Source organism: Girardinichthys multiradiatus, chromosome 4, assembly GCF_021462225.1.
Source record: "Girardinichthys multiradiatus isolate DD_20200921_A chromosome 4, DD_fGirMul_XY1, whole genome shotgun sequence".
Lineage (NCBI taxonomy): Eukaryota > Metazoa > Chordata > Actinopteri > Cyprinodontiformes > Goodeidae > Girardinichthys > Girardinichthys multiradiatus.
This window is the reverse complement of record NC_061797.1, coordinates 48609525-48631840: the sequence shown is the minus strand read 5'-3', so window position 1 is coordinate 48631840 and position 22316 is coordinate 48609525. Positions and strand designations below refer to the sequence as shown.

Genomic DNA, 22316 nt, shown 5'->3' with positions numbered 1-22316 from the left:
TGAGTGCATGAATGAGTGAGTGAATGAATGAATGAGTGAATGAATGAATGAGTGAATGAGTGCATGAATGAGTGAGTGAATGAATGAATGAGTGAATGAATGAGTGCATGAATGAATGAATGAATGAATGAATGAGTGCATGGATGAATGAATGAGTGAATGAATGAGTGAATGAATGAATGAGTGCATGGATGAATGAATGAGTGAATGAATGAATGAATGAGTGAATGAATGAATGAGTGAATGAATGAGTGCATGGATGAGTGAGTGAATGAATGGGTGCATGGATGAATGAATGAGTGCATGGATGAGTGCATGAATGAGTGAATGAATGAGAGAGTGAATGGGTTAATGAATGAATGAATGAATGGGTGAATGAATGAGTGAATGAATGAGTGAATGAATGAGTGAATGAATGAGTGAATGAATGAGTGCATGAATGAGTGAATGAATGAGTGAGTGAATGAATGAGTGAATGAATGGGTGAATGAGTGAGTGAATCAATGAATGAATGGGTGAATGAATGAGTGAATGAATGAGTGAATGAATGGGTGAATGAATGGGTGAATGAATGAGTGAATGAATGGGTGAATGAATGAGTGAGTGAATGAATGGGTGAATGAGTGAATGAATGAGTGAATGAATGAAGGAGTGAATGAATGAGTGAATGAATGGGTGAGTGAATGAGTGAGTGAATGAATGGGTGAATGAGTGAATGAATGAGTGAATGAATGAGTGAATGAATGAATGAATGAATGAGTGAATGAATGGGTGAATGAATGAGTGAGTGAATGAATGGGTGAATGAGTGAATGAATGAGTGAATGAATGAGTGAATGAATGGGTGAATGAGTGAATGAACGAGTGAATGAATGAAGGAGTGAATGAATGAGTGAGTGAATGAATGAGTGAATGAATGAGTGAATGAATAAATGAATGAATGAGTGAATGCTGCAGACTCACAGCAGTGTCAGACGACCATCGCAGCACTGACGACCTCAGCCGCTTCCTGAGGAGGAACACAGAGGATCATGTGACCACAGCATCTTTGATGACATCATCAAGCTCTAATCAATCAGTGACCAATCAGAAGTTAGCTGACCAGGAGCCAGTATCATGCACTTACAGGTGAGATAAAGTCACTGTTCTGGTGCTGTTTGTTGGTGGATGATGATGAGGAGGAGGAAGGCTGGCAGGGGGGGCTGGGCTCCTCCTGCAGCGCCTCCTGGAGGAGGGAGGAGACACAGCCGCTGTCAGAGCCTGTGGAGCCGGAGAGGCAGTGGGAGGAGGAGCCAGAACTTTCTGTGGCTGCAGAGACATTGAGATGTCTGCTTACTCACATGTACAGGTGAGTTACAGGTGAGCTAAACAGCAGGGGGCGGAGCTACGTTATCAGAGCGCGTGTGTGTACATACTCATGGAGGGCTGGCTGCTGGTCTCATGTTCCAGCTCATCTTCCTCGATGCATGAAGAACTGAAGGTGACGTCGGTGGGAGGAGCAGAGGGGAGTGACTGGCTGCAGGAGGGGAGGAGGTCAGAAACTTAACAGGATGGGACTGTAGGTCCTCCAGGTGTGACACCTACCTGAACATGTGCAGGTTGAGCGGCCCCAGCAGGCTGGAGGAGGACGGTCCTGATGCTGTGGGCTCAGATGTAGCTCCTCTCTGAAAGGGGTGGGCGTGGTCAAACGCAGACACAGCGATGGAGGCCCTGGTTCTGGCTCCTGAACACAAAGTCAGCAAAAACTAGTGAATCTACTGACTGCTGAGGCCTGATGCATACATTCAGAATGTTCTGATGTCAGGTATAAATAATCCATAAACCACAGAACTCGGCCCGGTTCTACTGAGACAGGTTAGCAATCAGTACAGCTGAACACATCCAGATCCATGCTGAGAATCAGGATGTGATTGGAGGTTTGCCCTCTGACAGACAAACACATGAACACTTATTGTACTGATCTGATTCGCTGTGAAACTTCAGTAGGAGGAGCATCCTGCTTGTGGCTTCAGCAGTTACCATGGAAACCTGGACGTACCTCTGGCCTTCATGATATAGTGGACCGCCCGGTCGCTGATGGCGGCATCGCTCGGCTGGATGTCGAGGTACGGTTTGTTCCCCACACCCATCGACACCATCTCCTTCAGACGCATCTCTGTACACACACACACACACACACATCTGTGTTTTACTATCTTTATGAGGACTTTTCGGTTACTTCCATTGAGTTCCATTTATTTTCCTTGATTTTTAGTGCCTAACACTAACCCTAACACTAACTAGTTAATACCTAACCCTGACCCTAACACTAACCCTAACACTAACTAGTTAATACCTAACCCTGACCCTAACACTAACCCTAACACTAACTAGTTAATACCTAACCCTGACCCTAACACTAACCCTAACACTAACTAGTTAATACCTAACCCTGACCCTAACACTAACCCTAACACTAACTAGTTAATACCTAACCCTGACCCTAACACTAATCCTAACACTAACTAGTTAATACCTAACCCTGACCCTAACACTAACCCTAACACTAACTAGTTAATACCTAACCCTGACCCTAACACTAACCCTAACAATAACTCAATTCATACCCTAGTCCTAAACCTAACCCCTGTCCCAAGAACGGAATTTGAAAAAGTGAGGACCAGGAAAATGTCCTCACTTTGCGATAAAAACACGAAAAATGGTTCTCACTCAGCAACAAGTACAAGAACACACACACACACACACACACACACACACACACAGTCAGTCTGACAACAACAATGCAGCAGCAACTGAAACAACTGAATGAATGAAGCAGCTCTGTCACTTTGGCTGTCCCTACCTTTGTTCCGGGAGGCCTGGGTCCACAAGATCTGGGCAATGTCGATGGTCCAGGCGTGTTTGATGTCCACTGTAGCAGCCTGGAGGATGAAGGTCTGGTTCTTGGTGGTCCTCCTCCTGAACCAGATCTCAAACTTGAGCCCGTTGTCCCCGCTGGACTCGGTCAGACCGAGGTCTGCAGTCTGAAAGAGTGCATGTAGCTGTCAGAACAGGAGCTCAGAGAAAGTCCAACAGAACCGATCTGCAGTGCTCACCTTAAAGGAGTGTTTGTATATAAATACGTCCAGTCCTCCCTCCATCTTCTTGAGTTTACTGAACAGAACCAGGTCCTCGAAAAGAAAGATGCGACGCTGACATTTCCTCCTGCCACTCCAGGCAGTAAACTCATCCTGGCGGATCAGCTGACCCTGCTCCTTCAGATTCACCTGCAGGGAGACCAGAACCAGATACGAGACTGTGCTCAACACAGAGTAGCTGTTCTCATCACTGCCACCTAGTGGCCCCAAAGGCACAACACGATACACAGCGGGAAACAGGAGTGTTGATGGCAGAGATATCCTTGTTCTATAAACCGCGATCCAATCTGTCGCGTTTTCTTTGGTACAAAGTTTTTGTCCACTTAAACTAACAAATTGAACTTGACTGCACTGTTTTTTAACTAGGGTTGAGCTGCATCGGATGTGATTGGTGCTGAATCTGTCTGCAGGACTGGACTAAATTTACTGGATACTTTTGGCTATAAATTGGATTTTAATTCTTCTCTCAGATGTGTCTTCAGGACTGAGAAAATGTTGAAACCTGTTTGTTTATATCCAGCTGGTTGTAAACAGGAGACAGAAAAAATAACCCTGTGTCTGACCAGAGTTCTATAGATACCTGTCCTGGTCCAGATTCTGAGGGTTAAAGGTGACCCAGACCTGTTACATTAGATGCTGTTAGGAGGACAGACTTAAACTCACATCACAGTCTCTGATGGCATCCATAGCCAGCAGGTCGTTGCCATGGCGAAGCTGGAATTTGACCATGTTGGTGGCGTCCTGCAGCGCTGTAAGCTCCGCCTCCTGTGCCACGCCCACCTCCTTGATGAGGTCAGTGAGGAGCAGGGCGTATTTACTCATCCTCTGGATGGGCTTCAGCAGGTAGGACGACAGGTCCATCTTATCGCCGAGCTCCAGCTGTTTCCTCTGCAGGCAGGGGGAGAGGTCAAAGGTCAGAGATCAGAGTGAGCCATCAGAGGTCAGAAGGCAGCAGTACTCACCCGGAAGAAGGCGTGGCCGTGATTGGCCAACAGAGCGTCAGATTTGGGTTTGTTCTTGCTGTAAAGAGCGTAGAGGCTGAACTGCTCCTGCTGCTCCAAGCAAACACAAACAGTTACACACACACAGACAGACACACACACACACACACACACTGTTGAAAACGGTTTCCTCCCACTTCACAAGAACCCTGTGTTGGTCTGTGACATTACATCCCATAAAACACGCTGAGGTTTGATAAAATGTGCCGTACGTGTCTCAGGAAGCAGTGTGGCACTCTCAGCGGGTGCTTCCAGCAGGCCTCCAGCTCCCTCAGGAAGAACTGGCTGTGGAAGTTCAGCAGCTTCTCCAGGTTTCCGAAGATGATGGAGCGTTTCCCTCTCAGGTCCTGAGGAAGGTCGGCCCGTTCCATCTCTGGGAAGTAGTGATGGATGATGTATCGCAGCGAGCGGACGTACTCGCGCTCCGTGGTTACCATCTCCTCCACGATATGCCGTAGTTTGCTGCAGAGAACATGGTTATTTAGAGCATTAATACATACTGCTCCCACCTTCATCTTGTTTGGAAAGAAACATTTTTCTGTGCTCAGATTTACAGCCTCGGGCCAAATACATTCCACTTATGCTGGACTCATGCGCCTCTTGCTTTAATGTTTTTGGAGGAAAGCAGCGCTGTCCAGTCTGTTTTCTCTGCTTTGTCTTGGAATGGAAACCCAGCGCTGGGTTTGCCTTCTGTGTACATAGAGGTCAGTCTAGAAAGATCAGTGAGCAGAGATTTTATGCATGAGCAGAGGGGGTTTGAGCATGAGGAGCAGGATCTGAACATTTCATCTGGCAGCAGAAACAGTTTTGAGGAGCTGATCATATTCGTAAGCAAGTGTAAGAGTGACTCATCCTCTCAGATTAAAAATGTCTGCTTAGAGATTGGCAGAGAAGCAAGTTAGCATGAAAACGCTTGATGCAGCAGGACGATAATGACCCACCTTCCTCGGGGGCGGCTTTCTCCTGTAGAGGTCCCGGGCGTCCCGGGACTCTGTGGTACAGCCCAGCCCTGAACCGGTGTTCTGGGACACAGGGTCCGATCCGCTGCCTCAGTGCTGCTGACCTCCAGGCCGCGGATGAATACACCTGTGTTTCCTCTGTGTGGCGGCTCGCTGACGATCCGAGGAGACACACCGCACCGCGACACTTCAGGTGTGGACGGGCAGTCGAAGCTCTGAGTCTTCCTCAGCTGCTGCCTCCTAGACGAGGAGGAGGAGGACGGGAAGCTGGGAGAGGAAGGGACGCTAGGGAAAGAGGGGGTGAAGCTAGGGGAGGAGTTGAGGCGGCTGAGGCTGGGAAATGGGGCGCAGACGTCCTGCCGCTCTGACTCCATGTAGGAGGAGCTTCGGAGCAGACGGCGGAGGAAAGGTGTGCGCTGGGGGGTGGGAGGGGAGGGGGAAGTGCTGGTCTCCTCCTCAAGGGGGTAAAAGGAAGTCTCACAGATTCCCCACAACCCAGACTTCCTGGAGGAGGCGGAGCTTGTGCTGATGACAGAGTTGGAGCGGTGCCTGTGGGCGGAGTCCCGTGTCCTGAGCGCTGCCTCCATCTTCCTGTCAAACATCTTCTTGGTCTCCTGACACTTGGACCAGGCGAAGCTCCACTGACGGAGGCCGCGCTCGCCCCGCAGCTCCCCTGCTTCCGCCTTCATTTCCTGGAAACGGCTCTCTGGGATTGGTGAGTGCTTTAAGCGATAGTCTTCCAGGCAGCCAATCACAGCACGGCATTTGTCTGGCTGTGTGCAGTCCTCCATGGAGATCGCAGCGAGCTGACGCATTCCCTCCAGCGCCCAGCCATAGGCCTGCAGAGAGAGAGAAGGGTCACATGAGGTCATCATGCTGTAGCTCCACCCCTACAGCTGAGCAGGATTCTTTAAACAAAGTAAACACATCAGACAGGTACTGCCCCCTGCTGGACATCAGATAGAATGCAGCCGTTTCGTTGCAGCGGCTCTCTTCCTTCCATTTCATTCCCATGAGCATACCTGTTCATTTCATTTCTCCTGGTATTGCAGTATTTTTTATGGATTTATGGGTCATACTAAAGCAGGCACAACCTGACGCATGGTCGGTACCGAACAACCCGCAGCAGACAGCTCCATTTCATACCTGAGAGTCCGGCAAGAGACGGGAAAAACTGCACAAGTGTGAAATGCTGAAGGGGCAAAATAAGCAGCTCTGCAGGTTCTGATGCTGAACAAACATCAGAACCTTTAACCCTCTGGAGTCCAGGGTATATATGGTCATTTTTTACTAATTAGTTATATTTTCCAATACAAACCATCACTGTTCCCTTATGTGGTATCATTTCGTTCAGCACAACCTCCACTGTGTGAATTTACACTTATGTTTTGTATTTGGACATACTGTAATTGCATATTGGACCTTAGGTCACACAAAAACATGAAATCAAAGGAGGAAAAATGTTTCTTTTTCTTTTGTATAAGGGAGCGTTTTTATGTTATAAGTAAATATACACTGTAAACTTCCAAAACCCGTACAAATATAGCAAACAACACAGTTAAATAAAATTATATGCTGGAAAATGAAGGCAACAGTTATTTACAAACGGCTCAGCGGGTCACAACCAGAAACACATTATTTGTGCCACTCCAAAAAAACAGAAGACCAAGTCTGACTGGGACTTGGTTTCAGAAAACACCAAGTCTTCACTGGCTTGGATCTTATTGGTGAAACAAAAATTAACTGGGACATCTCTCCTTATTGGTGCTGTTAGCTGAGATTGCTTGGAGTCAGTCAATCATGACAGAAACTGGTCCAAACTGGTGCAGCAGGAATCTGGTTTGTTGTTATCGCCCAGCTTCTTGATACACGCCTCCAACAGAACACAACCCAAACCGCTCGGGTCCACTCAGTCAGAGGAAGGAGACGGGGACATGGCCGGCCCGCTCTTCGTTCAGGGCTAAAGGAGAACGGCAGGAGGGGTTGAATGGAGGAAAAAAGTCCTTCTGACAGCTTCTGCCTCACAGCACAAACACACACGTTCAAGAGGGTTTCTCCAAACATGACCAACGGAGGGCGCTCTCAGAAGACAATCATCCTGTGAAAGAGTTCACCGTTTCCTGCCTTACAGAATAGCCGAGTCCCGCTCCAGAACCAGCCAATGTTTCGGTTCTGGAAGGTAACTCTAGAAATATTCTTTCAAACTGTGAGAATGACTGTAAATGTTACTGTCTCTAAGGTCCAGATTGAACATCAGAACAGAACCAGATGTTGGACCCAATCCTGCCTCAGAAACTGAAGATTTTCCACAGTCTTTCCAAAACAAGGAACTCTCTCTGGTTGGACAACCCATGGGATCCCCCTGTTCTCCATACAACCACGCAGCCTCAGTCCTGACAAAACTGTCACACTGAAACGTCCAGGAGGCTTCAGGCTCAGCCTCACAGAGTCAGATGAAGGAGGCGAGGTCACTGAGGCGGCGGGATGGACCTGCTTCTCCTCTGAGCACTATGAAGAAGATGCGACAGGTTTAATGACTGTAAAGTCTGACCTGAGACCAGTGTGTCAGGGTTTTCCTGACTCTATGAGGACACTGCCATGGACGCCAGCCTGGGAGTGTTTACTACAGCATGACGCGACCGGCGCCTGCAGTCTGGGCCAACCCCAGATGGAGGCGACTGGGTCAGCGCTCTGCAGACCGATGAGCTGCTGATGTGTCCTGATTCCTGCAGCCGCTCCCTTCCCACACACACACACACACACACACACACACACACACACACACACAGTAAAAATGGCACAGATTAATGTCTAATAAATTAGGTTAAACAGGTCTAGAAGAAGGTGGGGCCAATCAGCTGATCTCTGAGGGGATCAATACATTCTCTGATTTCTTGATCAAACTGATTCACTGATCAGAGTCACTCTGGATGTTTCTAAACTACACAGAGTCTGAGGAGGAGGAGGAGGACTGCGCCCAGCAGGGGCCCAGACTGAAGCCAGTCAATCAGTGGGAGGGGGTGGGGACAAGCAAATGAAAAGCAGAGGAGGAGGAGGAGGAGGAGGAGGGCTGGAGTGTCTTCAGGTTTCTGACAGTATTTAGGTTACAATTAGATGCAGAAGGTACTGTTTCATCGGCAAAACTCATCCTGCAGTTCCTTCAGGTTAGAATGATTCACTCCAAAGGGACCTTGAATCTGTCTGGATTCAACCTCCCATTGTCTGGCAGTAGTTCAGTCTCTGATGAAGATCTGTAGGATCTCCTGGCTCATCAAGCACCCATCAGATAAAACGACTGATGATCAGTTGTATTACTACACAGCTGACTGATCACCCAGCAGTGTGACCTTTAGGCTCGGATGGTAACGCCAAACCAGCACCATCACACAGAACCCCTTCAGCAGTTTCCTTCCAACCACATGAAAACCCACCAGAGGTTGCAGAGTGTTCAACTAAACTGTGGAAATACGGACCTGTGATCAGAGAGCAGCAGCTCCAAAACTCTGAACCAGTTTCTCTCCTTCAGTTAGATGAGACACTGAGGAAAAACTAGCTCTGAGCTGCAGAGGATTACTGTCGTTTTAACCAGGAGGAGGCACGTTTGGACTAAGATCTGAAGTTCTACAAAGCAGCAGCTGCTGTGTATCTGTCTGTTAACATGAGTGCAGCAGGCAGACTCGTGTTTAAACAGACACATAGATGTTAGCGGGTCCACAGGTAACCGGGATGAACCTAACACGAAGAGACCAGATTCATTAAAATGGACTGAAGATTCATCTCAGATTAAATCCTGGAAAGGCTCCATCTGGAAGTCTGAGTCTGTTTTCATTCAGTATATAATAATTACAACAGGAACACGGAGCAAGGAAGCTGAGGTGCTGCTCTGTGATCCAACCGAACATGCTGAACAGAGAGAAGAACACAAACCGTCAGCAGGAGGTTCTGCAGCCTGAGAATCTGATGAGCAGCAGGAGAACATCTACACAGGATGGAGGCAGAAACCCAGAACAGCACCGTAAGGTCATTAGACCCTGTTAACACCAAACAACTGAATCCAACACACAAACAACAACAAACACACCTCATGCTAACACCGCTCAGCTCTGTGTGTGTGTGTGTGTGTGTGTGTGTGTGTGTGTGTGTTGTACCTCGGTGTTTTGAGATGAAGCTCTGCAGCCTGACTGAACCGAGCACAGAACGGCCTCCTAACCACACGCACCCTCCTGACCCCACCCCCTCAATCACTGGCTGAATGGCAGATGGGCGGTCCCATGGGAGGGGAAGGGGTCGCCGCGGCAACAAAGACTATGTAGTGAATGGACTGAAATAAGGAGGGAGGGAAAACATGTACCCACAGAGACAACATGTGTCTCCTGTTAGCTTCTCTCGTCTCTTTCTGTCCAAAAGGATCCATCATGTGGATCTAAAGCTTTGGGAGAATCTATCAATAAACTTTATAATAAATTAACAAAATGCTTTGTTATTCTGTTTGTTCTGCATGATTGATTCAAAAATAAATAACAATTGTGTTCATTTCAATGTCTGAGAATAAAAAGCTGGTAAATAATTCATGAATGTATTGTCAGCATGAAGCAGCCTTAAACAGCATTTCTATGACTGATCATGAAATGGTTTTATTTACAAGCTGTGTGAGAAAGAGAGCAGTCTGGGTTACAGAATCTGCAGATAAACTGGATTTTTTTTCATATTAATAGAGACAACATGATTAAAGTGATAACATCTTATATTAGCAACTAGTATGATCAGTGCGGTTAGCATTAGTAGCAGTAAACATCAGTGTCTGCAGAGTCTTACCTCAATATTACTAAAAACTGCTAACATTTCCTGATCCACCATGAAAAGGTTTCCCTTGAAGAAGCTTCTTATTTAGAGATACAGAAAATACCAAACTTCCACAAAGAGGAGCAATGTAGGAAACATTTTAGCTGTTAGCATTTAGGTATGATGTGTTTACTGACAGCAGATTTTTAGCTTCCAACCAGCTGATCGATGGTAGATGCAGATAACGGGCAGATCTCCAAAGACACTGAATCCGTGGGCTCCAGCAGCTTCATGATGCTGATGTTAAACAGGACTTGTAAACCCAGCAGACCTCTATGTGTCTGGGATCATATCATCATCATCTCTGCCAATGATTCATTTAGTTCTGTTTGTTCTCAGTGACCAGATCAGGAGAATAATACCATGCTGATTAGAATAATTATTGTTCCTATGTGTGACACCACAGATCGTGCTTACTTACACACACACACACACACACATGTGTGGACAAACAGCATCACCCCCATACCCTCGACAAAGACTACAACTCCCAACACATTAATGAGTCCAGTCTTCAATACAAGCTGTCAGCTTCACAGGGGGGCGGGGGGCACTGGGGCTCAAAGCTCTACTGCATTCAGTTTTATTTATTCATTTTAATTTATATTAATGTTCTTTGATATAAAAACTAATATGTATTATATGATTTAATTACTGTTATAATTATTATTACCTACGGCATTAAATTGTTTTGTGTCACAGAGATATTAGAAGATGAAACAAATAAAACAGACGTTTCTCTCATACAAATACCCACCGACACACACACACATACACACACACACACACAAGGGTAGTGTATTCATATCCTTATAGGGACCTTCCATTCATTGCTGCAGCCTCACCTGTAACCTAACCTAAACTCAATTCATACATTAGTCCTAAACCATTAACCCATTCGACCCATTTCTCGTTGTGTGGACCAGGAATAATGTCCACACAATGTTATATATAGCCTACATGTACACACACACAAATACAATACTTTGGATCTCTTCTTTTTTTCCACATACTCTGGGTCAGAACACAGTAACAGAACCTCTATCCTGCGGCAGCAGAACCTCACCTCTGTGTCAGTATCTACAGCAGGAAACAGCCCAGCTGATTTCAGAACCATTCACAGTACCTGATCTAAGAAGCGGTACAGCTGCACGGCCCGCTCAATGTTCTGCCCGGTGCCTTTGACCCGCTGAGAGAAATCCTGCAGCTGAGCCCAGAATGAGTGAACTTTGACCTCGTAGATGTGGAGGTCTGGTGAAGAGACGTCATCCCAGCGCTCTAGACGGGTCAGCAGAGCCTCGCCCTGTTTACAGTGGTCCTGAGGGCAGATGTACGGACAGCCAGGTCAGAGACAGAACCACCGGCAGAGATTTAATCCAGCTTCATCAGTTGCTACAGCAGTCCAGAGGGGACATTTTACATGAATCTTTGTGTGTGCCATACATATGCTGTGGTGTGGAACTCCTTGAAGTCCTGCTGCTTTCGGTTTAAAAGCTCCAGAGAATCTGCATGTTCATTCAGAGTCTTTAGATGAACCTCACCGACCTCGTCCAGCCAGGTCCTCACCTGTCAGGAACAGGTAACACAAAGAACAGCATCAGGTCCATCTGACTGAATCCCCCAGGGATCCGTAGAAGAACATGATGAGTCCGTTACATTCATATGCTGTCTGCATACGGTACTGGTTCAGAACATTCAGTAAAATATTTACTGTGCTGCATACTCACACTGAGCCTAAATGCTGCAGATCATCCAGCTTAACGCTGTGAAGAACCCAGTGAACCTAACATCATCACCAAGTTGCACTTATTGTTACATAATAGAGCTGCATAGTACACTGAACTGTCACATCAATGTGTGTATTATTGCAATTAATGCAATACTTTGGTCTGTTCTTTAATTTACTGTGACTGGATTAATGTCCTGCATGTCAGTAATAGATCCAATCAGCGGGAGGCACTTTGACTGTCCTGGATGAGCTCACTAACAGACGTAGAGACATTATGACAACAAAAAGAGCAACAGGTGTGAGGAAAATTAAGTTCAGTTAAACCAATATGCTCATCACCATATTCAAGAATAATATTGCAGTTGTATGTTTTCCTAATTTTTCCTGAACCAGAACCCCAAAGAGTCGGACCGTCTGTGGAGTCGACACACTGATTTAAAACAAGTCAGTCAGCTGCAGTATGCAGCAGCACCAGCAGAGGGCAGAAGGGAAACAGCAGCAGAGTTCAGTAAATGTGACTGAGGACAGTGATGCTCCGCAGCAAAGCTTCATCCACTGAGGCTGAGCTCAAACTGAGGATGGAATTTGGTTCTAACTCTGCTGACGGTTCCGACTGGACTTTAAAAGGTGAATAAAGGAGTGAAAGGCTGAAGCCAATGTAGGAATGAAGAGGAGTTAACCTGCATACTAGGTTTCTGCAAGTTTCAGGAAGTTTTAAGACCCTGCAGAGTGTGAACTATGAGATCAACACTGAGCATGCTCAGTTTCACCTGGCTGAAGCCCTGCTCCAGGCTCCTGAACTCCACGATGAAGCTGAGCTCCTGCATCTTGGAGTTGGACAGAGTAACCAGGCGGTGCAGCAGCTCGTCCACCTGATCATAGAGAGATGATACACTTTCCACCGCCGCCCGCTGCTCCTCCGACACTCCGCTGACCTCCTCCCTGCGCAGCCATGCCAGAGAGGCCCCGCCCTCCTGCTGCAGCTGGACCAATCGAATGTCTTCCAGGGTGCTGCACATCACTGCTCTGTACTTAGACAGCAGCAGCTCTGCATCCTGGCAGAGAGAGAACAACAATGTCTCATATGTCCAGCCAGAGGTGGGCTAGTTAATTTCACATACTGGAACCTAATCTACAGCAGATTATACAAATAGATACAAAAGTCTCACACTGACCCACCAGTGCTAAAGCTTGAATCAGAACTTCAAACTGTTTCATGATCATTGGTTTAGAAATGTACAGTTAGCTTCACCATAAATATTTCCCAAATGAAACAGAGCAAAGCTGTGAGTGAAATAATGGAGCAGCGGATGGATTATTGTTACCTCAGCAGCAGCAGGTAAAGGTGTGCCCTGCAGGGTGCTGATGGTTTCCTGCAGCAGATCGATGACGTTTGTGCACTGTTTGGTGAGCTGTTCAACCCTCTGATGATCAGAAAAACAAACTTAGATTTTAAAGAAACCTGTAAAATCTGCACAAACCTGTTGCACATTTCAACAAAGCTGCAACTCTTGTTTTTAAGCTACATGGCAGCAGAATCCTCCAATCACTGCTGTAACCGTCAATGTGTGACGCTGTCACTGTTCCAGAGAGACAGTTGTGCTTCAGTTCAGAAGAGGCTGGAGAACCTTCATGACAGCAGCTGAACCTGATGCTGGCGATGATGATGAGGAGGAGGAATAAGTTTCTTTACACGTCGAAGATGAAGCACAACTTTAAACAGATTGAAATGTTAAACTGAAGTATTAAAGAGAAATTTAGAAGTCACCCAAAGTTTATGTTGTAACTAAAATAAGCCTTCATTGGATGTTTAAATTATTTAAAACTAGGTGAGCAAGCAATGATCCCAGAGGAACTCCAGACATAATTTCTGCCCATAAACACACCAAATCACCGACATTGACCTACATGGGTAGAGTGTTCCTGAAAGAGAAGCAATGAGGGACACTTCTTGTCTTTTTCATCTTGTTCAGTAACTCCTATTGCCTCCCAGTAACACATCTTTCAGCTCCATTAGCATGTAGGGATGAAGATCTGCATCCTGCAGGCTGTGTTGGAACACAACTTCTAAGACCATTGGTCTGGTTTCTGTTTTCGGACAGGAAACAGCAGGACTGAGAGGACGCTGCACCTGTTTGAGACACTAAATCCACAAGTCTTGGCTGTCAGGTTGAGAGCTTTCAAGTGACATGGTCCAGTAGGTAAGTGAATGTTTCTGGAGCAACTTGAGGCAAGAGAACTACTTCAGCCCAGAGCTGCATTCCCACTGCAGACTGATGTGATGCTGATGTGAAGGGAGACTATAACCTTTCACATGAACATGAGGCCAGATGACAGCAGCTGTTTAAGCAAAGACAAATGGTTTAACTGGTTGGATACTGAAGCCAGAACGATGGAGGTGGAAACAGATTTATGTTGATTCTGGTTCTGAGGGACCAGAACCACGAGAATAAAGTAATTCTAAACCTGGAAGATCTGCTCTAAATCATCTTCATGTAGATTCATCTGCCTGAAGGTGTTAATTATTAGATAAGACCTTCCACACTGTGAACAAACACATGGATGTGTGTTGGTGTGAGTACTGACCGATCTGAAGCTGATCCAGCTGCTCTGACTGAAGCTAAACGACCCTCCGAACTCCTCAGGAAGCTGCTGGAGCTCCATGTGCCTCTGCAGAGACTTCAATGAGCTCAGCACCTCCACCTGTATCACGTACACACACAGAGTGAGCATGAACCTGTGAGCAGCAGTGAGGAGTGGGATCGGGTCCTGATGTTACCTGTGCAGGAGCAGCTTTGTCCAGACGCAGTGATGAGTCTTTGTTAGCCAGGATTAAAACTGTGTGGATGGAGCCCGGCATGTCCTCCTGCGCATTCGGACATACAGCAGCAGTTAGACGCAGAACATGATGAGAGCCTTGGTTCTTCCAGTGGCTGTAAAATACTTTCACTTCATGTTATCGGCAAGCGGGAATACTGCTGGAAAGCTGTAGGAATGCTGCTAAAATGCTGCTGGAAGACTGGAGGAATGTTGCTGGAAAACTGCTGGAAAGCTGCAGGAATGCTGCTAAACAGCTGCTGGAAGACTGGAGGAATGCTCCTGGAAAACTGTTAGAAAGCTGCAGGGATTTTGCTGGAAAGGTGTTAGAATGCTGCTGGAAAGCTGTTAGAAAGCTGCAGGGATTTTGCTGGAAAGGTGTTAGAAAGCTGTAGGGATTTTGCTGGAAAGCTGTTAGAATGCTGCTGGAATGTTGCTGGAAAGTTGTTAGAAAGCTGCTGGAAAGGTGTTAGAAAGCTGCAGGGATTTTGCTGGAAAGCTGTTAGAATGCTGCTGGAATGTTGCTGGAAAGTTGTTAGAAAGCTGCTGGAAAGCTGTTAGAAAGCTGCAGGGATTTTGCTGGAAAGGTGTTAAAATGCTGCTGGAATGTTGCTGGAAAGCTGCTAGAAAGCTGCTGGAATGGGAACTGGTTTATATGGGGATCAGAAACTGGTCTATAATTGGATAAGATACTAGTTTATGACTCTTTTGATTACATGTATTGATCCGGTTCTGTTGAACATAATCTGCCGATCATGTGACCCTCCTCTTAGTGGTCTAGACTCACCTGCAGAGTCTGGAAGGCAGGGAAAATGGCAGATCCAGGAGCAGCCCGCCGCACATCCACCAAAACAGTCAGCCCCTTTGCCCGAGCCTCCATCCTGTTTCATACAGGAAGTGATGTCAGAGAGAGAACAACCACCTGGGTCAGAGTAGTGATTCGGGATCAGCTGCGTACCTGAGGGTGGAGATGTAGTAGAGCAGGAGGCGGAGCAGCTCCACACGGTCACAGTCTGGGTTCAACCAGACAGGGTTCGAGGTGGAGATGGTGAGTAGAGCTCGTCCTGCTCTGTCTCTGGTTCCTGATGGAGACGCAGACGGCTGATCAACATGTCAGGGACACCACTAATGCCTGGTTCACCTGAGAACCAGGCATTCATATCAAAACCTGAGAGACCTCACACATGACGGGAAACAATCGCAGGTGTAACAGGTTTGGTCCGGCAGTGTGTAGGACCAAACCAAACCACGGCTGGCGCAACACACCAAGAGATTTCACTCACGAACATTCAGAAGTCAGACAGAGAATCTCACAAGACCTCTCAAGATCACCTCGCTGTCTGATTGGTTGTACGTGTCTTTCAAGAGGCTGGATGCTTGTTTGTGTTCTGGGAACACTCCACAGGCTAGGATATCAGGCCAAGACAATCCAACATGTGGAATATCCCCGATTTAGTCTGTTCAGGAACAGACTAAATCCCTCTTAACATTATCTAGCTGTGTGAAACAAGCATAAGCTGATTTGGGTCTGTGTGACCTGGTTACCTTGTAAATGTCTAAGGATCACTTTAATAGTCAGTCAGTCAGTCAGTCATTTTCTACCACTTATTCCATAGTGGGTCGCGGGGGAGCTGGTGCCTATCTCCAGCAGTCTATGGGCGAGAGGTGGGGTACACCCTGGACAGGTCGCCAGTCCATCGCAGGGCAACACACATACAACCACACACACACTCATTCAAACACCTAAGGGCAATTTATAGTGACCAATTAACCTAACAGGTTTGCACGGTGGCGCAGTTGGTAGCACTGTTGCCTTGCAGCAAGAAGGTCCTGGGTTCAATTCCTGACCAGGGGTCTTTCTGCATGGAGTTTGCATGTTCTCCCCGTGCATGCGTGGGTTCTCACCGGGTACTCCGGCTTCCTCCCACAGTCCAAAGACATGCCTGTTAGGTTAATTGGTCACTTTAATGGTATAAATATAAAAACATGTTTTAAACATGTTTTAAACATGTTTTAAACATGTTTAAAACATGTTTTAAACATGGCCTAAACATGGAACATGTTAAATCCCAGGAACACGGCGGATCAACAACCTTAACTTTTACAGACGTGTCGTTTATGTTTACCATTTTTCTGCTGCTTACCAGGCAGGCACACAGCTCCAGACCTCAGCAACATGACGTGGAACCTGGACTGGGAGGACTGGGAAGACTGGGCCGGGGCAACTAATGGATTTTCTGGTTCTTCTGGACTGGAACCAGCACTGATGTGTGAGTGGTCAGGGAGACACTCACAAGTGGAACCTGCAGAGAGACATGGTGACTCTGAATCACCTGATTTTCACTAGAACAACCTAGAGATCCAAATCAAACACTTTAGTCAGCAAGTCCTGGAAAGTCCTGGAGTTCACAGTAGACCAGGATCGACCGCATGGGTCATGGAGTTTCATCACTCCTACATGATTTCCAGAGAGCCACCATAGATCCATAATCTAGCGAAGAACATCATTTTCACCTTGTGTTCTGCTGTTGGTTCCTCAGAGACCTATCGGACCTTCCAAAGTGTGTTCAGACACCAGAAATCTGGACAGAACCCTGGTTCCCAAACATTTCAACTGTCTTCGTTTCTATACTGGGAAAAATACCCAAAGCAAGGTCTGAAGATATGTAAAAGCCTGGAAGAAAACCTCCAGTGGACAATGTGGCTGGAAGCAGATGGTTCAGTTCACTGCAGAGAGATTAATTTCTTTCTGATAATCCTCGATGCAGCCTGAGCAGAGATCAAGTAAAACAGAATGACCATGTTAGAGCAAACAGAACAGAACAGAACATGAGTGACAGAACCAGATCCTTGATCCAAGCAGCTGAAATGAGCTCCTTCTGTAGGATGAGATAAGAAGAGGAACATCCTACACCCAGCTGGGAGTGATGCTGATGCTCCTCCACATCATAAGGAGTCAGTTCAAGTGGTTGGACACATGATGGAGACCACGACACAACATTATGACCTCTGCACAAACTACTGCTGTGACGGGGTGCATGGCAGAGAGTTAACATCAACAAGGCAAGTTGGTAAATTTCCAGATGTTCTGAGATTGACCTAAACGCAGCTGAGGGATACTTTCTTTATTTGAAATAAAACCAATAAATGTACAGAGGAAGTCTGACAACAAAAAGGATGAAAGCTGAATCTAAGTCAAGAAGAAAGCTCTGACCTTCTCCTGATCTGTCAGGAAGTCAGGAGGACTTTCTCTGACTTGGAGCTCAGAGCAGATCGTTAGTGTTTGGAAACAGCGTTTATAACACAGTCATCATCCTGAACCCAACAATCACACAGTGAGTTAGGAGGAGTTAAGGATAAATGATGAAGAGGAGGAGTTAGGGACAGGTTAAAAAGACAAAAGACGGATGTAAAAAATGAGCGATTCAGCCAATCAGAGGAGGAGGTGAATCAGGAGAGCAGAGGGAGGGTGATGGTTTGTGGAAGAAAAGCATGAATGGGAGAAAGACTGAGGAGGAGGAGGAGGAGTGTGTACCTTCAGGCTGATGATCTGTGGATCTTCGTCCAACATTCTTGTCACAAAGCTGCTCCTCTTCTTTCTCCTTGTACATCTGGTCATCTCCATTCCCCTGTCCTTCAATCGACACAGGAGGAGGATGTTCTGTGTGATTTTCCCCAGAGTGTGCTGGATCTTTAGAATGATAGTCCTGAGGTTGTATCTGGTTTTCAAAATAAAAGTCCACAGATTGTGTTTGTATTTCCTCTGACTTCGCTGGATCTTCAGAATGATAGTCCTGAGGTTGTATCTGGTTTTCAAAATAAAAGTCCACAGATTGTGTTTGTATTTCCTCTGACTGCGCTGGATCTTCAGAATGATAGTCCTGAGGTTGTATCTGGTTTTCAAAATAAAAGTCCACAGATTGTGTTTGTATTTCCTCTGACTTCGCTGGATCTTCAGAATGATAGTCCTGAGGTTGTATCTGGTTTTCAAAATAAAAGTCCACAGATTGTGTTTGTATTTCCTCTGACTGCGCTGGATCTTCAGAATGATAGTCCTGAAGTTGTGTTTGATTTTCATTTTTAAAAGAGTCATCAGGTTGTGTTGGATTTTCTGAATAGTCCTCAGGTGATTGGTTTTCAGAACAAGAGTCCTCTGCTTGTATATGTTTTTCAGAATAAGAGTCCTGAGGTTGTGGTTGTTTTTCAGAATAAGAGTCTTCCAGTTGTGTTTGTGTTTCAGAATAAGAGTCCTCCAGTTGTGATTGTTTTTCAGAATAATGGTCCTCAGGTTGTATCTGGTTTTCAGCATAAAAGTCTTCCAGTTGTTTTTGTGTTTCAGAATGAGAGTCTTCCCATTCTGTTTGTTTTTCATAATAAGAGTCCTCCAATTGTGTAGGTTTTTCAGAATAATAGTCCTCAGGTTGTATCTGGTTTTTAGAATAAGAGTCTTCCAGTTGTGTTTGTGCTTCAGTGTGAGAGTCCTCCTGTTGTGTTTGTTTTTCAGAATAAGAGTCCTCCTGTTGTGTTTGTTTTTCAGAAGGATAGTCCTGGGGTTGTATCTGGTTTTCAAAATAAGAGTCCACAGGTTGTGTAGGTTTTTCCTCAGATTGTGCAAGATCTTCAGTATAAGAGTCCCATAGTTGCGTTTGATTTTTATTTTTTAAAGAATCATGAGGTTGTGTTAGTTTTGTTGGATTTTCAGAATAGTCCTCAGGTTGTATCCAGTTTTCAGAATAAGAGTCCACAGGTTGTGTTTGGTTTTCAGAATAAGAGTCCTCAGGCTGTGTTCGTGTTTCAGAATGAGAGTCCTCTGCTTGTATTTGTTTTTCAGAATAAGACCCTATAGACTGTGATTGTGTTTCAGAATAAGAGTCGTTAAAATGTGTTTGTTTTTCAGAATAACAGTCTTTGGTCTGTGATCGTTTTTCAGAATGAGAGTCCTCAGGTTGTGTTTGGTTTTCAGAATAAGAGTCCTCAGGCTGTGTTTGGTTTTCAGAATAAGAGTCCTCAGGCTGTGTTTGGTTTTCAGAATAAGAGTCCCCAGGCTGTGTTTGTTGTATGAGATTTTCAGAATAAGAGTCTTCAGATTTGAGGACTCTAGGTATAGTTTTAAACTCCTCAGGGAAATCATGCCCAGAATTTAAGCCCTCTAACTTATTAGAGGGTCTCTGTAGGTAACCAATTTCAAAATAAGAGTCTTCAGACTGTGTCTGTATTGTGCTGTCAGAATAAAAGTATTCAGAGACATTTTCTTGTGTCTCATTTTCAGAAGCATGGTTGACAGGATTTGACTTTTGTGTGATATTTTCAAAATAACTCTCAGACTGTTCTCTTTCTATGATACTTTTAAACTGGAAGTCCCTTGGATGTGTTGTTTGGGTCATATTTTCACAACAAGAATCCTCTGGGTTTATTTTTTCTGTGATATTTTCGAAATAAAAGTCTTCTGGGCGTTTATTGGTAGTCATGTGTTTACAGCAAGAGTCCCCTGGGAATTGTTTCATGACAGCTTCAGAGTAAGAGTCCTCAGAGTGCCTTTGTTGTTCATTTTCAGGGTAAAGGTCTATATCTATGTACTCTTCACATCCTGTCTTCTTCTCTTCAACTTCTCCTTCCTTCTTAACATTCATCACTTGCTCCTCCTTTCTTTCCTGACTCTGAACCTCCTCTTCCACCTCCTCTAACTGTGCTTCATTTCTATTACCTTCCTCACTCTCCTCCTCCTCCTCTTTGCTCTGACTCTCTGTCTCCTTTACCTGCTGCAGTCGTTCCTCCCTTTCTCCACATACTGACTCCAAACCCTCAGATCTTCTATTATTTGCCTCCTTTTCTTCCTCTTTTCCCTGCTCCTCCTCTCCCACCTTCTGTTCATTCTCCTTACCTTCTCCGTGATGTGTGCAGCGTTCAGGTTGAGCATGCATGTTAGGACTTCCTCCTGAGGTGGTACCTTCTGTTTGCTCCTTGACCTCAGGAGGAGCAGAGCAGGTGATGGGGGGACCAGAAGATATGTGGAGAACTCCAGAGGAATCCTGACTGAAGTTCTCCCCCCGGAGTTTGCAGCATTGTAGAGTGTGTGAGCTGACCTCCGTGCAGAAACAGGAGTGTGTGTTACTGTTGAAGTGGGCTATGGAAGAGGGTGTGACAGTAGTAGAAGGTGTCCTGGTGTTCTGAGATGTTTCTGTGCTGAGCTGATGTAGGTGTGTGTTGGTGTGAGAAGTACTCTGTATTTCAGTGTGAGGTGTGAGTGTATCAGTGTGTAACTTGGTGTGTATTGTGGTCCTGGTTCGGTGCTGCAGACTGATGGACTGGGTCAGGGATCCTTTCTGGGGGGAGAAACGAGTCAGCACCGGCAGCTCGGTCAGCTCCACGTACTCCCCCTCCGAGTCTTCATCATCACTGCTCACTGTTGACTGGTTGGGTTTAGCTGGAAATGGGAGGAGCTTCACATCCTTCTTTGAGAGGCGTGGATCATTTTTGTCCTTCAAAGAAGACTCCCTCTCCTGGTTTGTGGTGGTCCGTGGCCGATTGATGAACTGAGGGTAAACCACGTCCTCCCAGGGGACCCTGAAGACATCTCCATGGGCGGAGAGGACGCAGCGCTCCAGCCTCGTGGCCCCTCGCCGCTCCCTCTCTCTGTTTACAGAATCCAGCCAGGCCATGCTGAAGAGTGAGGTCAGAGCTTCGAGCGGCACCTCCTGCTGCTCGACATGACGGCTCCCCGCTGAAACGCTGCACAGGAGCAGACAGGGGTTGACGGAGACGCTGCTCCTGCAGGAGGCGCTGTGTGCTCCACAAGCTAGAGTAGCTGCAGCAGGAGAAACCAGCAGGTAAAAGTCTCCTGGATGGAGGAGGTGCTGGTCCAGAGGACAGAGCTGAACGACTATCTTGTCATGGATGCACAGAGGCCAGCCTTCATGACGGAACAGCAGACCAGAGAACGGAGTCTGGAGGGTGGAGGAGAAGGGAGGAGACAGAAGAGAGTAATTTAGTTATCATGTCAGACTTTTTTCCTCTTTGGCAGCAATAAAATCTGAAAGCTGCAGATCCTGTTATGATGATTGGGCATGAATGATGAAGGGGTGGAAGGTCAGACACAGGAGAACAGTGTTTTCAGTCCACCTTAACTATTCCACATCAAACCATCTTCAGGATTTTTAATCAGGATTTTCTGACCGACCCACACAAAGTAGAGCAGAACACCGAAGAGGAAGAAAAATTATTGTTTTTAACATTGTTATTGATGTGAATCCAAAAACTGTGGTGTGCATTTGTAATCAGCCCCCCGAGTCAGAACTCTGCAGAACCACCTCTGGCTTCATGTCCAGCCGCTGGTCTTCTGCGGTTTGTCTGCAGACAAAGCTTTGAACATCTACAGACTGAAACTTTTGCCCATTCTTCTTTGTTAAACAGCTCAAGCTCAGTCAGACTGCATGAAAAAACATCTGAGACCATGAGTTTTCAAGTCTTACCCCAGATTCTCAGTTGGATTTAGGTCTGAACTTTGACTAGGCCATTCTAACACTTGAATATACTTTGATCTAAACCAGTGGTTCCCAACCGTTTCCTGAGAGCTCCCCCTTCTCCACCTACAAAATACCCTCCTGTCATCTGTTGAGCTCGCATGTGCCCTTGTGCATGTGTCTATGCGCACACAAAGAAACGCGTGTAGTCGTAAATTTGCGTATATGTGCAGGCAAACGGCCAATTGAAAACCTGGCTAAAATAGTCCAGATATTTGATTTTTCTACCGCCTCTATGTTGATGCTTCTGCACTGGGATCAGATTTCTGTATGAATGTCAGAGAAACCAAACTTTTCCTCAACACTGATTTC

The 22316-nt window shown here is 46.1% G+C and overlaps 1 protein-coding gene across 3 annotated transcripts in view; it reads right to left on the bottom strand.

Moving 5' to 3' along the window:
• plekhg4 (pleckstrin homology domain containing, family G (with RhoGef domain) member 4) overlaps window positions 1-22316 on the bottom strand; it is a 47935-nt gene that overhangs the window by 1384 nt on the left and 24235 nt on the right. For 2 of the 3 annotated variants that reach the window (XM_047363631.1, XM_047363632.1), the window contains 21 exons: window positions 18020-21428; window positions 16629-16787; window positions 15443-15566; window positions 15272-15365; window positions 14447-14533; window positions 14254-14370; window positions 12993-13091; window positions 12438-12722; window positions 11382-11504; window positions 11065-11256; window positions 5079-5935; window positions 4350-4599; window positions 4099-4188; window positions 3800-4024; window positions 3095-3265; window positions 2842-3022; window positions 2038-2154; window positions 1584-1722; window positions 1415-1515; window positions 1126-1307; window positions 963-1008 (listed from right to left, as the gene is read on the bottom strand). In XM_047363631.1, the coding sequence (XP_047219587.1) occupies window positions 970-1008; window positions 1126-1307; window positions 1415-1515; window positions 1584-1722; window positions 2038-2154; window positions 2842-3022; window positions 3095-3265; window positions 3800-4024; window positions 4099-4188; window positions 4350-4599; window positions 5079-5935; window positions 11065-11256; window positions 11382-11504; window positions 12438-12722; window positions 12993-13091; window positions 14254-14370; window positions 14447-14533; window positions 15272-15365; window positions 15443-15566; window positions 16629-16787; window positions 18020-21428 (7041 nt within the window). In that variant the 3' untranslated portion in view covers window positions 963-969. The remainder of the gene's footprint in view (window positions 1-962; window positions 1009-1125; window positions 1308-1414; window positions 1516-1583; window positions 1723-2037; window positions 2155-2841; window positions 3023-3094; window positions 3266-3799; window positions 4025-4098; window positions 4189-4349; window positions 4600-5078; window positions 5936-11064; window positions 11257-11381; window positions 11505-12437; window positions 12723-12992; window positions 13092-14253; window positions 14371-14446; window positions 14534-15271; window positions 15366-15442; window positions 15567-16628; window positions 16788-18019; window positions 21429-22316) is intronic. The other variant, XM_047363634.1, reaches the window with a different exon arrangement.